Source organism: Salvia hispanica, chromosome 4, assembly GCF_023119035.1.
Source record: "Salvia hispanica cultivar TCC Black 2014 chromosome 4, UniMelb_Shisp_WGS_1.0, whole genome shotgun sequence".
Taxonomy (NCBI): Eukaryota; Viridiplantae; Streptophyta; class Magnoliopsida; order Lamiales; family Lamiaceae; genus Salvia; species Salvia hispanica.
Window position 1 is genome coordinate 50229684 of NC_062968.1, and position 15456 is coordinate 50245139.

Sequence of the window (15456 nt, forward strand, 5' to 3'; positions counted from 1 at the left end):
AGTTTGTTTTTCAAATCTAATCTTTGGGGCTTTTGAAAATTGTTCTCTTTTTTATCTTAGTATTGCATGATAAGTCAAACAATAAAACTGCAATAAGAGCAATTGTGAAGTGAAAAAAATTGGCATTATTTTTTGATACCATAATTAAATCTTGAAGGCTGAAGCAGTCCAATTTAACAAGAAAGAGTTTAAAACCGGCACCTTTTTAGCTGATGAAAAGCAACTGCCGCTTCAGAAAGGAAATAACACAGGAAAATAAAATAACAGCCTTAAACACAAACAGGAAACTCGTGACAAGAACAAGATTCATACAAAGGACCAGATGACCAATATTTTTAAATCTTTTAATAGCTTTGACCTAATAAACATCATATTCAACAATAAGCCATTTTATCACAAAATATACATCTTTGCAGCCGACAGATGCAGAGGCAGGCAAGGTTTCCCAGAAGATGTTTCAAAGGCAAAGGCAATAGCATGAATCAGGTATGTATACCCAAACACAAAATTCTTCACCACATAGTTGCACAAGGATTATGAATCACAATCTCTATGAAAGAATTAAACTTTGGATCATGAATCACAATCTCTATGAGATAATTCAACTTTGGTCGCAGTATAAATGATAGATGGACAAATATTGTATATTTCTATCATTGAAAATATCAATAGAGGTCATATGAACTACACAATGCCATTTTTCACATTTGCTCAAGATATAAATGTATATCTATGTGCAGCCTAAAATTTTCTGACCTATATATGCCAAAATACCCTCAGAACTTTGCTGGAAAAAATAATACCAGGGTAAGAGGGGGTGTACACCGACAATCAGCTATACAATAATATACGAATCCAAAAAAATTAGTACTAGAAAAGGGCTTCATAAGATGGTGAACTGACAGACCTCAAGAAAAGGGCCCGTCTTGTTCATCGTGAGCTGGGGATTTCAAAGAACCAGCTCCATGCGTCCCTTGTTCACAAGATGCTCCATTGGACGAATCTTCATCTTCACTGCCTTTCTTAAAGGATCTTGCTTTAAATAAACCAGTTCCTAAGGAAGGACCGCAGAGTTGGCAAGGATTGGAAGATCTCCGGGAACACCAGTGATCTGGAACACTCAAAAAGTGTGTGTCTATGAACTTCCTAAATCTCTTCTTATATTCTCTTGGAGAGACAATAGTTGGCTGCACGTTTTTGGGAACAACGAGTGAAGACTTGACCCAGCTCTCGAGATATTTGTCCCAAGTATACTGCCTGAGGTAGTCTATGATACCACCCACCAATTCGCGACGCTGTGTATCCACTCCTACCAGAAGAGAGTAGTCCATCACGTTGATCGACTGATAAGCAATGAAACAAACAATAGTTAGTGTATATAGCAAATCAAATCCATGATTGTAATCCAAGAAAATTTAAAGAAACTAACATTGAGGAAATTAGTATCATTATACACAGCCCGCTGCAGATTCCGCTTTGATCTCCTGCTGACATAGAGAGGTGATATATTCATATCATTCACAAAATTTTGATCCAAAAGAACATCTTCAGCATCATTGCCAGCAGTTAATCGAGCATGCAACGCCCCCTTAAGATCATACTGTTTGGAAATCTGTCGACCAAATGAAAGATTCTCCATCACTATGAGATCGTGCCGGGTTTCCTTCCCATGCTTTGTTGCTCTTATGACAACCTACACAAGTTTAGTTAAGAATAAGCACAAGAGACTTTATGCCACCTTAAAAAGAGCCATAAGTAAGGATAGAACTAGATAAACTAACCTGGTAGATGCCAAGAATCTTAGCAAGACATGTCTGGTTTCCTTTCTCATAGCACTCATTCATGTAGTCAAAGTAGTTTGGGGCGAACTTCATGAATGACTCAAACTCTGTCCTCTTGATTTCCTTAAGGATGAACCTGTCATCTAGTGTTTTTGCAAAAAAAGATTTACTCTTTCCACCTTTAGCATTCCAATACCTACAACGGCTTAGGGAAGCAATATAACTAACTTCTGAAGGACAACATCGATCCCGCAACTGACGGAACTGGCTTGCGTATACACATACAACAGAGTACTTACGCTTCCCTGGATATTTCCCCAAACCCATAGAGACTTCTGGATGGCTTGCACCATAGGAGACTAATGATTCTAACAAATTTAAACCATCAAAACTTGAAGAATGTAGATCACCCATGGATGCAGAAGGAGAATGCATGCTATCCAAATCAAAAGATCCAAAAGAGGACCAATTAGGGGCTGTCAAAGAAAATATTCGCGGTAGGCTCTGAGAACCCTCAAATAATTTTGTATCGATTCCTCTCTCTCTCTGAACATCCGCTGCCAGATCTTCCGTTGCTACAGCATCATCCTTTAATAGGGTCAAAGCACAGGCTATTATGCTTGAGAATTCATCTTCATAGTCAGATACAATATAGTCATCCATGCCAAGAGGTATGTGCAATCTGGAACCCTCGTCAGAGATCAATTTTTGAGCTGTAGACTCTACAGCATAGCTACTACAAGATTCAAATTTTGGTAAGTATCCTCTCTGGAGATCTTCAAGGTATTCACGTCGGATATCTGTAAAGGGTGCCCAGACCCAGCCTTTACCATTTTCCAGGTTGGAGAACATAGAAAGATAATGCTTAAATCTCAAAGAATTATTCGAATCGGAACCAACCCCTTCAATGTCTGAAGATATCGATATTATACGACCAGTCTGCAATTCCATACCTGAATCGAGATTTTCCTGTTTAGAGTTTCCTTCAAGAGAATCAAAATGATCTTCTGAAGTAGGTTTCACCAAGAAATCATGGGCTCCTGCTCCATTTTCATTCAATCTACCAATATTTTCTGCCACAGTTAGTGTAGATTTATCTTCATTAGATCCTTCTACATCTCCATCAATAGGTATTTCTTTAATTGGATAGTCATCACTTCCATCAAAATCTTGCTTGAATTCGGATACAGAAATTTCCTCAACACCAGTATCAGCCTCGCTTAATGGCTGCCCGAAAATGCCATCCTCCTTCACTAAATCCGAACCAATCACCTTAAATTCTGAAGAGAGCAATGCATGTAATCTCCGATCCCATATGCATGATTCCAGCATAAGATCCAATCGCACTCTATTCAAGCTTAGGATCTTACAAACAGCACCATCTTCACTTCCATTTGTTGCATTTTGAACCTCAACCTAATAAAAAATTTAATTTATATCAAGAGCACTGTAACTATGTAATGTGGAAAAAGCATATAAAAACCAAAGTATAAATGTTTTTGTAGTTGGAAATTATGTGAAACCAAACAGCATATTATTCTAACCTACTTACTAGAGCTAACTGATTTCAACATAAATTTTCAGACTTGCAAAAAACTTAGTCATACTTAATCTAGATTTGCATACTCCAATGTACGGTAAGTTACCCATACACCATTCTACAATTGTATAGAGAAGAAACTATCGAGAAATCCATTTATAATTATGTAAAGTATAAATGCTCCTTTTTCATAAGAGAAATTATTTTAATGGTAGATAAAAAATCACTAAGAAAATAGGAGTAGGTCTAATCTTTATTAAAGCTAAAAGATGGATAAAAAATGTATAAGAATACAAATCTTACCTCAAATTGAGACCTTTCCTCTCTCAACATCTCCACAATATCAGAAAATTCCATATCTGAACCTTGAATTTTCAAGGTTACCCCAACATAACGATTTCTGAGATCCATCAAACACTTTTCGATCTCAAGGAACATTGAGATCCCTTTCGAGTGCACCTTAAATATAGAAATCAACGATACAAGTCAAAAGATGAAAGGAAGAGGTGATTCTTTAGCTAGAGCACCAGGCAAGATAAAATAGCAAAATAATTTGTGAAAGTACATACATTCTCAGAATCTTTCTTAAGAAACTCCCCTCCGCCTGAATAGTTAAACTGCATCATCTGAGGTGGAAGCGAAACTGAGTAGGTCGAAACTAGAGAGTACTTGAACATTGCAACCATGGGCCCCAATCTGCATATTTGTCAAAAATTCTGAGAGTGTATCACAGAGTAGAAAGTAAATGTAAATAGAGATGCTAAATGAAGCACTCAGGAATTGGCAAGCTCTTATTTAAGAGCCATCCAGGTAGAAGGAATTCAACTTCCTTGTTTCTTTGTATTTTTTTTGGGGGGGGGGGGGGGGGGTTAATGCCATCCCACCAAAAAGTTTAATGCCCATCTCAACAAAAATTTATTAACAAATCAAATAGTACATTTCTGATTAGACCTTCCAATAAATAGCTAAAAATTTAAAATAAAGCATACCCGAAGAAGTAGATGAAATCCTTATTGTAAGAATGACCACAGCAGGATGGACTACTGAATGAAGAGTGATTCGAAAAACTCAGTTCCAAAAACTTTCCAAATGACAACCCGCAGGCGGCAGTGGATAATAATACCCTTTTTGTGGATTTTGGGATACCATCACTGAGTTTACACCGCCCACAGCGACTCCACATCCAAAGCTTCCCTTCAGTTTCTCCTGGCAGAATTTTTCTTGCAGGAAGACGTCTAACTTGGATTGTAAGTTGTTTATTGTGATGTGCATAGTAGAAGAAGTGTGCCTCAGGCGGTTCGTCACAAACTTTACACTGGAGTCTCTGCGCAGAGGAAGAATTTATGTTAGCGCCATAGCAGAAGTATAAATAAATGTTCAAAATATCAAACCAATATGACATATCAATTGGACAAAGTAAATACTCATAATTAATTTGTAAAAATCAACTTCTACAAACCTGATTGAGCATTTTATCCTGCAAAAACTTGCCAAGTGGAACATCAAAACTGCGGTAAAACTTAATATGGGAAAAACGGCGGTGCTCACAAATACTTCCAAGTGAAGCATTGCAGCTGGACATCAGGACCAATATACTCTCAGAATCTAAGACTGAATTGATCTCATCCTTGAGATCACAGTTTTCCAATGTGTCTGAAGATCCTAGCTGATGGGACTGTTCATTGTTCAGTAAATTCTCTCCCTCGCGTCTAGCTTTGGGCTTATCATAACAATATTCCGCTTCCTCTTGAAGACTAGAGATCTGAACATTATATTTTTCATCTGGACCATCCTTATTTGTTAAATCAGAATCAAGCAGACTCAGCTTCTTCTGAGGAGAGTTGGAAAAAAGAGGAAAACTATCATCCATAACTCTCTGGATAGATGTTGAAATAGAAAGACCAGGAAATGTTTCAGGATTGCATGCTTCTAATGACACTGAAGAATCGCCTTCTGGTGATAAGATCAGAATCTGTGGCTTGTCCTGATCAGACAAGCGAAAATCAAGTGCAAGTGGCTTGTTTAATTCTGTATCACATGGCATATCAGCAAAAGCAGTTGACTCATTAGTCCCTACCAATGTTGATTTTATATCAGTAAGTGCTAGATCAATCATCTCATTGGGAGAAATTGTGGAGAACATTGCAGTTTGATCTAATAGGAAAGAAGTCTCAAGCATAAGATGATATGCCATGACAACCGCACAGCGTACTACACATTTAATTCTTTTCAGTTCGTCGCTGTTAGCTCCCATCAGCAGGATCTGTGCATCATAAAACAAATAAGGTCATATACACAAGCACTTTTGATGAGCTTAAGTGAAATATCTCAGATTTAATCACATCATGTAGAATGTAATGGTTATGCTGGTACTACAGTTAAGCAATTACTCTGGAATGGCAATGAAAATTATGAATGACTCTAATATAGTCAGTTATACTCAATATTAAATTCAAAACTGTTAACCACAAAAAAATGAAGAAAGGTATGGGATTATAGCAGAGTTGTTTTTTTCATGATCAACAAAAATGTATGCATAGAACTTAACAAAGAAAGGAAGGGAGAACACACAGTAGCTATCCATAATACACAAAATTGTTTGAAGTGGAGCATAATTTACAATTTTGGTGGTGAGCTTCTCTCTTTTTGAAACTCTAACTGAGCCTAGTTCATGCATCTAAACAATAAGAACACCAATAGGTAGTAATTTCATCTTTGAAATGTGAACTTACTGTACAAGCAAGCCTAGTAGGAGCACCCTCCAGGAACATTAATGTTTTGCTTTGTTTTTTCCCACCTTCCTTAGGAGCAGCATATTCTTCTACAAACTTTTCAATACGAAAGGAGTCACACTGCCTAAGTTTTTGTCCTATTCCAACCTCGGAGGCCAATATAGGTGACCCAATGCAACGAGCAACTCTCTCCAAGCGGTGGAACTTCATATCAAAGACTAGTGTAATTCCTTTTGCTAGAATAGACTCTTGTATGTCACGAGAAACTGATTTCTCAACCAACACCACATTAGGATGGTACATGTCTATCATATCAATGATAGTTTTCAAATTGTCGTTCTCCTGTCATGGAAAAATTATGATGAGAAAAGGCAAATGGATGTTTATATAGAGGGTCATGTATGAGGTTGAAAGAATGAATTTTAATTACCTGCTGCATTGATTCAAATGATGACAAACCTCCCGCAGAAAGTTCAAGTGCACCGTGGATCAGCAGCAGTCTTGGGATTTTATACTTTGTTGGCATGTGTTTGTGAGCAGCATGCTTTTTGAAGACTAGCCCTTTAATCAGTTGACTGCAAAATCGACATACAATTTGAAAATTTTATTAACATAATTGCATGTAGATAAGTAAGTAGTGCTATCAGAAACAAAATAAAACCTAAAACAAACAAGCAAGCCACATGCTAATTTTCGTTCAACATATGCCCTTGCATCAGTGGTAGAAGATTTAAATGGGAACCTATAGACCTGAATATAGGGACTACTTCGGAAAAAAAAGACAACAGGCTAATCGGATGTAATAGAACAAGAAATGGTGTCTGATACAGAAGTTTTGCAATTGGAGCTACAACATGAAAATCAAAAGTTACAAAATAATAAATAATTATTCATCCATGAACAAACGACATCGAGCATAATGCCAAGCAGCCAGGATCATTTACTAGGCATATAAATTTATTATCCACTTTTAATGTTAATCTAACAAGAAAGAATGAGTTATTCAGGGGTGCTTGGTATGGATTTGCAAGAGGGTAGCAAAATGAGTGAAACATGATTGTTTGGTCTAGATAAATCATTCCCCATCTGCTCATTTTTGTTCCACAAGCCCCAAAAGGAAGGAATTCCCTAGCCATCCCCCACTTCCATCATAAAATACAAATCCAAGTTCCTTCTAAACTGCCGCCGAGACTGGCAGACTAGGTATCTAAGCTAACTTTACAAACAAAAATCCAATTGTTGAATCCCTATACAACGTATCAAACCCAATGTCAAATGCAAGCAGAACAGTTTCAAATTATTACCTCTGTGTGCGGGAACCAGTTGCAATACATTTAATCTTTACATATCCATCCGGATCCATTGCCTTACCCTCATGTGCATCTGGCCTAACATAACTAGCAGCCTCCCATGATAGAGAAGTCACTATATCAACCCAATCCTCAACGCTGTTTCCAGAAGAATAGACACCCACTGATTTCAACAGTTGACTAATGAGAGACCTAAATTTACCATGCTTCACGTCATGCATGGCTTTAAGTTTTTCCTCTTTGAACCTATGACTTCCACTGCCTTCTTCTTCAAAGCTGCTCAAGGAACTAGGTTTAGCCCAGGCCGCACCATAACCACACTCATCATCATCGTCATCATAGTTTGATACACTTCCGAACACATCATCCTCTTGGTCATCTGGTTCTGGAGGAAGCCAAAACTCAGCATTTATTTCATCATTCAAAGATGACACTTCAGATGATTCATCGACAGAAGATTTTGATCTTTCCACTTTGTTATCCAACACTGCCTTAACTTCTGCAGTTTCTGTATCTCCTTTATTTTCACTAGGCCTCAAACTATCAACATGGCTGCCTTGCTTACTATAAGGCTTCACCGCATCATCATCTTGGCGAAAACCATTTAAATTAATTGCTGAAACAGAATCATCCATGCTTCCCTTTGATGAGGAACTAAAATCTTCTTGACTACTATCTGTGCCGCTATCCTCTATGCATCCCCTGATTGTAGATTAAAAAAAATAAGTTTATAATAAAGTTGAAACAAGGGAAAATATTCAAATTGCATGGGAAGCAATCTTCCAGATCATTCTTTTCCTAACACCAATTAACAGAATAAAATGGATATTTTACCTTTCACATGAGTTTGCAACAACTGAAATATCACCTGAAAATTTGAAGGTATGAGTGACGGAACAAAAAAGAAAAACGGTGGAGATAGTTGGATGGGACAGAAAATAAAGAGGAATAGTACTGCAGTTTGATGTGGTACTTTCGATGCTTTTTAAAGAAGCAGTCACACTGATTGATGGCATTGCGCAAGAACTGGAATTTTCTCGGTTTGGACTTTCTTTATAGATCTTCTTACCGCACAACTTGCAGGACTGGATCGAAGGCCCACTATCTGGTTCTGGAGAATACTCATTCCCCTGTTCTGCGCAGTCGCTTGATTTTGCAAGCTTTTCACCACAGTAATGGCACATATTACATTCAAATCAACTTCAGCCTGCACATTCATATTATACTAGTAGTTCAGTAGAATATGGCACAAAAGATCTATTGAAATTAAAGGGAAGAACATCAAGAATTCCAACCAAGAGTTAAAAAACAACAACCAAGATTCAACAACGCAAATTGTAACAACAATATCAGTCGTTACAAATTGCCACTTAAATATACAAAATTCACCTGGCAACAGAATATAGATCTTTTCTTTCAAATCATGACAAACATTTGATATCGGAAATCAGCAGAAATAGTTCAAGAATTTATTTACAACAGCTTGGTATAATGAATACTAATCAGTTTTAAACAACAATATGCAGCCCCTCAGATGGAACAACATAATTGATTTCAATAAGACACCAAAAGAAAACAACAGAAAATTTATAGTTCAACAACCACCTGTCCACAACTAATGCGATGTCTAGAAAATTCCAATTACTCATTATTTATAATTATTTGCAATATTGAAATAAAAAAATTAGGAGATGAGCTGCAGAGTTCTGATCCAGTATTTCACTGCAACACAAAGATCATTTGAAATCACCAAAACCAAATTTGCCTACAAATTCTACAGATTAACCAAATCACTCTAAATCTCGCAATACATCACCGAAAGTCCTAAAATGCGCAGCAAATAACTACAAATCAAAACCTTCAGCAATTCACGGGGTGCTGATTTGTAGACTCTTTAGTCAACAAATCCAGCTCATTCTACCTTGATGAGGTCCAAACTAAAGCTTGAGGAAAAATAAGATGAATCAAAGTAAAGTAAATTAAATTAAAAAAGGAAGGATGTTTCCGGAACTGTTGGACAAATCCAATGAAGAAGAAATCATGACCTTGAACACTCACCAGAAAAAGAAAAATCGATTAAATTGCGTAGCCAATCTTCAGAGCCTCTGTCTTCAAGGTACAGAGATTTGGAAATCTTGACATGCAGATAGAAAAATGGGGCAGTGAATTCAAGGAAGTTTGCTGGAAGAGCGATGTATAAAAATGCAAGCAAGAAATTTCTGTCTCCCCAGTGGGGCCCACTCCGCCTTGTACACAAATACAAAAATCAAATTCTGTTTTTATGGAGTAACAAATACGGAGTATTTTATAAAAATAAATTCAATAAAAAAGAAGCCAATGCAATCATTTATTGCTCTCTCTGCATGCTTCAAAGTCAAATTCTATTTTAGTGAAAATTATCTTCCATCACTGTCTGTATATTAATTTATATATAAAAAAATAATATATTGTATTACTCCCTCTTTCTCTAATAATTCGTCATCATTTGACTCGGCACGGATTTTAAAAAATATAATAGAAAGTGAGTTGAAAAAGTTAATGATATATGGATCTTACTTTTATATATTAGTTTTATAATAAAATATGACTGTGAATGAGTTAGTGGAATGTATGGTCCACTATAAAAAATGGTAAAAATAAAATGTGACAAATTTTTAGGAACGGACAAAAAAAAATAGGTAATAAATTTTCAGGGACGGAGGGGGTATACTAATATTGGATAGAAAAAAAATCGATATAATTGATATCAATACTATAACTTTCTGAATTTAATTCATATTTATTGCTGTACCTAAAATTGCATTCTGCAACCTAAAATCGGTTATTCTGATACGTAGTATTTCTTGAATACTTATCTTCGCAATAGATAGTATAAAATCATGAAATGCTTTTTTTCTCTATGTTATATATTGCCAATTGCCCCATGATCAAGAAATCAATTGTCGTCATCTATAAGTAGCATCTTCTTAACAAAAAATATTGTCGCTTATGATACTATTTTAAATTTATTGAACTACCACAAAATTAAATAAAACGATATATGACCTAAATGCAGCCTAATGTAATTTTAGAAATAAATTGTTTGTTTTAGTTAAAGAATAAATCGGTGAAGTACGCGTTAATGGCCGCACTTTTGAATTTACAAATGTATCCCTGTATATATTTATATTCCAATGTGACTAATTATTCATAAGAAAACATATAAAATCGTTTTCGTAATCTCCTATTCAGTTTTGACCATTTGTGGATACTAGATTTCTTTTTCAAATTATGGTCCCTCTTTAGAATCTTTTCAATTCATCGTTATGTTTGGCGGTGATTAAAAGAATTGATTGTTTTTCCTGTTTTAGCCGTTTAGATATTTAATAATCGGCTACTTGAAGCAGAAGGAAAGCACCTTTTCAAATTAGATATATATTGTGAAAGTTGAGTGATTGGATAAAATGTCATTATTTGAATGTCTTATTTTTCATCCTTAAATGCAATACATGGTGAGCTGGTAAAGTGTAGTACTATCATTTTTAATTTACTTAAAGTGTTATTATGTTCTATTAATCAAAACCATTTCCACATATAATCAAGATGTTAATACACTTGTTACATTTCTATTAATCAAAACCATTTCCACATATAATCAAGATTTTAATACACTTGTTACATTTTTATTATTTTTACTTCGGAAAACAGAATTTTAAAAGTTTCGTGTTAATTTATTAAAAGAAATGGATATTTCCTTTTCTACAAAATGACACCAATAATAAATTTATTATTTTGTAGTAATTGTATAGTGTCCAAATCGCACTACAAAGTGGGTAGGTAGTTCATACACAAACTGGAGCAAGTGGAAAATTCACCTTTATTCTAGTGGAGTTTTTTATAGATAAATTTTGGGGCCTAAGATTATTTTAGTTTTGGCCCAATAATCTATTTTAGTGGAGTATTTCGATATATTTTGAGTTCTATTTGGTGAATGCAATAATTTTTGTTCTATGGATCTCATAATTTATTAATCAAACAAATTTGATTATGATTAATTAAATTAAATTATTTTCATTTTTTAATTAAAAAATTAAGTATATTCATATTTTTTGGGAAAAAAATGTCATTTACACTATATATAATCTAGTATATTAAATAATCTAACCAACCAAATACTTTACTATTTTTATCTTATTTTTAATCTTAACGGTCAAATAATACCATAAAAATCAATAATAATACTTCCTCCGTGTCCATGGAATATATGAACTATTTCATTTTTAGTCCGTTTCTAAAAAGTATATAAACTTTCTAATGTTGGAAATCTCTTTAATGAGGTGGGACACATTCTTCACTAACAATAGTACTTTAAAAAAAAATTCTTTCTATCTCTCTTACTTTTTCAGTTATGCATTAAAACTAATGCCGAACTAAATATATATATACTCTTTGGGGACGGAGAGAGTATTAACCATCACTTTACATACTGGGTTTTCACACTAATTTAATCTTTTATTCTTGATTTCAATCCATCACGACACTAGAAGATTCTCAATTTCATTTGGTATTTGGAATATACATGTGTATCACCATATGGACATAATTTCTCAAAACTTAATAGTAAAAGATATGTATATTGTGATAGTAATAGTTTCAAAATAGTCACGAATAAAAACCAACGTAAGTGTGCTTACTGTTTAGCACGCAGTGATCAGATAAAAGATTTGCTTGTTTAATTAAGAAATTATGAGAGGTGTTGAATAAGCTCACATATACTATACTATATTTAATTAAGTATATAATTACTGCTTTATCTAAAATAACAATAATATTAAATGAGATTTTAATGAGCTCATTAAATAAATATTACTCCAAAAAAACATGGCATGATATATTTTGACAGCCCATAAATTAAAAATAATCAACTAATCAAGTATTTATTTTTAATCAAATGAAATTGTGAATAATCAAAGACATAGTTTATACGGTAATTCTATTTCCAATTGATGCATGGTGCAATACAATTTTGTAACCAATATACAAGTACTTTCCAAGTTTGAAACAAAAATACTTTAATTGTCAATTTCATTGAAATTAAGGATTTTTGTATGACTGAATACAGAAATTTATAATTAACTAAAGATTAGTGGGGCACGTTTTTCTACCAAGATTTCGATTTATTATGATAGGCCTAAATTACCGAAAGTTAGATATATAATCTTCAATGGATGTGACTTCGATTAGTCCAAGGTGTACTGTTGAATAAAACGACATTTTCTTCACAACCATCTAAAATTGTAAAAAATTATCTAAAAGAATAATTTACAATTTGAATTGTGCCCTATTAGTAATTTCATAAAACTATTCATTTTTTTCTAAAAAGATCAACCCCATAAGATCTCTTAAAACTTTTTAAAATGTTGTGGTCTAATTACTATTTAGACTTTGCTTAAGGACAGACTTTTTGGCAAGAAATATTGCAGATGTAACAAATAATTTAATTTTGATTTTATTTTTGTTGAAACGTCAATTTGAGCAGATACAGACTTAATATCCAACTTGAGTACTTTACACTATCATTTTTGGACTGCCCAGATTTTTGATCTTTAGATTTTAAAGATCTAGTGTTATGTACTTATGGTTTTTCCTATCAAAGATCTCTTTTATAACAAATTAATGATGTCATGATAATAATTCGTATTGTATGATAATTGGGTTAATTAGTGATCGATCAAATTTATCATGATCTTTGGTGATTTAATCAAATCTATCTCAACTTTGCTAATTAGTGTTTAATAATTATATTAGAGATTTAATTTATCCAGACCTATAGTGATTTTATCAAAATTTTCAAACTTTAACAATTCCATTTGTAAATATTTTCACCCCAATCTGTTTAAAAGTGAATCAATTAATATATCAATCAGTTTTTAAATAGTATTATTAAGTACTACTAATTATTTATGAAAATGTATATAAGTGGATTATTATTATCCTTATATACAATTCATTTAATATTCGATCATTATAACTATTAATCTTTTATATAAAATTATTTGAAGGGTAATGGATATACTACTAGTTATCTTCTAGAAAACACGTAAAAAGAAAACTAGGTCAGCTGTAAATCTAGGAATTTGAAAGTGGATGAATTATGGAACAAGTCAAACACAAAACTTACCTAAAAGGGTGAAAATACCTAATCAAAACTGGGTCACAATTTTAAACTTACATTTAAGAAGAACTTGAACAGTTTAGATATTTCCAACTTGACCATATAGAAGTTGACAAATCCTAATATTTTTTTTTTTATTTTAATGCTAAACATTTTTTTATGTCATGACAGGCCGTGCTACCAGGCAAGTAATCTGGTCAGATGTTTATAAAATGAAATTTAGGACAAAATGCTACTACAAAATTAGAAAAATTAATTATTTTTAGCATTTCGTCACCGAAGATACACTTCATGGATGTAAACTGCATGCAAACCAAATTCAAAGATGCAAGTCATGCCAATTAATTCTTACAAGTTACAATCATCAACTATTCCTATGTTTTCAATCACATATCTCTGCAATGGGACAGCATAATTCTCAGGGTGCGTTCTACTTTTAAGTAATACCCCTTTAAATAATTCATATACTTACATAGGGAGTTTAATTTGATTAATACCATATTAGTTTTAAACGCAAAACGAATCATTATAAAATAATCCAGTTTTCATCATAAGCTAGTTTCAAGTAACACCTTTTCGAAGTAATAGCTCTTCAAATAATCATATACAACCGGAGTTGATTATAGGAGAATTCTACTTTCAAGTACTTATACCTTTTCAAATACTCCCTCCGTCCCGGCTAAGATGACACATTGCTTAGCCGACACAGGATTTTAGGAGTTATTGGTTAAAGTGTTTAATTGGAGAGAGAAGGTGAGTGTAGGTATTAAAGTAGAAAGATGGATATTTTAATAGGAGTGAGAAAAAGTGGTTGAGTGTATTAATTGGAGAGAGAAAGTTACCAAAAAAGGAAATGTGTCATCTTAGTTGGGACAAACTAAAAAGGAAAAACGTGTCATCTTAAGCGGGACGGAGGGAGTAATACATATGCTTATATAAGAGTGTGATCAATACCTACTAAACTTTCAAGTAATATCTCTCCATTTTGCGTTTAAAACTAGTTTGATATATATATGTATAAGGGTCTGTTCAAGTTTCATGAAATGAGCAGATATGGGCGTATTTCTTAGCCTTGGTGGCTGTTCAAGTTACAACTTTTACTTTTTTCGAGCCCGAGGAAAAAATATGGGCCCGCACTGTTTGATTGTGGAATACACTTAATTCAAAATTGCCGCATGAGCTGCTTTTAATTTCTTGCCTAGAATTTCATATCCAGAAATGAAGTGAAGATTACCCTTTTGCCCCTGCGATTTTTAAATCACCCCCAAAATAGAGAGAGCTCTCCTCATTTTCTCGGCTTAAAAAAAATGGCTACCCAACCCTAGATTTGGAGAAATCTATTCGGACCATCAATTCAGCGGCAAAGCTCAGATCTAATTTCGAGGTTACTGAAATTTTGGTTGCCTGCTTTCCCCCATTACCCCAGGTATACTGGGTTGTGCGGACGGCGAGTGTTGGCTGCAAGGATTTGGGTAAGTATGTCCATCGGTCCTCACTGATACAATTTGGTCTCATTGATCGTCACTACAATCAATCTTGTGATCACCGTGATTGTTCCACACTACCCCACTTCGACTCAAAATGGATCGTAGACAACCATAATTCTTCTTCCATGCCGAGATTTTGGAGTTGATGTGTGGGGTGCCCTTCAAGTCCGTATTGGGGAACTCTGCACGGAGACTGTCCCCCATCTTACTTAGGTACCCCACCCTGAAACCGTTGTCCGATTTCCAACCCGTTGCAATGAGCTCTAGTAGTGTTGCTGCTAGTATGTCCTCCTCCTTAGGAGTCCACATTCGTCTCGATCTTTCCCCCTTGCAAATTTTGTTCCTCGACGACTCACTCACAATTGGAACAAGAAAATCCACCAACCCAAACAGAAATTCATCTAAAAGCATCGTTCAACACATATACGACGTTAAGTGAAACAGAGGGTTAT

At 34.3% G+C, this 15456-nt stretch overlaps 1 protein-coding gene across 5 annotated transcripts; it reads right to left on the reverse strand.

Moving 5' to 3' along the window:
- Positions 1-630: 630 nt before the first annotated feature.
- On the reverse strand, positions 631-9592 carry LOC125219660 (putative 1-phosphatidylinositol-3-phosphate 5-kinase FAB1D). 5 transcript variants are annotated; one of them, XM_048121702.1, is made up of 13 exons: positions 9422-9592; positions 8433-8570; positions 8198-8231; positions 7358-8065; positions 6484-6628; positions 6054-6395; positions 4781-5584; positions 4311-4645; positions 3891-4017; positions 3625-3780; positions 1782-3197; positions 1430-1693; positions 631-1343 (listed from the first exon to the last, which is right to left on the reverse strand). In XM_048121702.1, exons 2-13 carry the CDS (start codon positions 8545-8547, stop codon positions 909-911), a joined length of 4881 nt encoding a protein of 1626 aa, XP_047977659.1. In that variant the 5' UTR covers positions 8548-8570; positions 9422-9592; the 3' UTR covers positions 631-908. The 5 variants fall into 5 exon arrangements, with proteins under 5 accessions (XP_047977659.1, XP_047977658.1, XP_047977654.1 ...); XM_048121701.1 differs by having other exon boundaries at positions 8337-8570; XM_048121697.1 differs by having other exon boundaries at positions 8319-8570.
- Positions 9593-15456: the final 5864 nt, after the last annotated feature.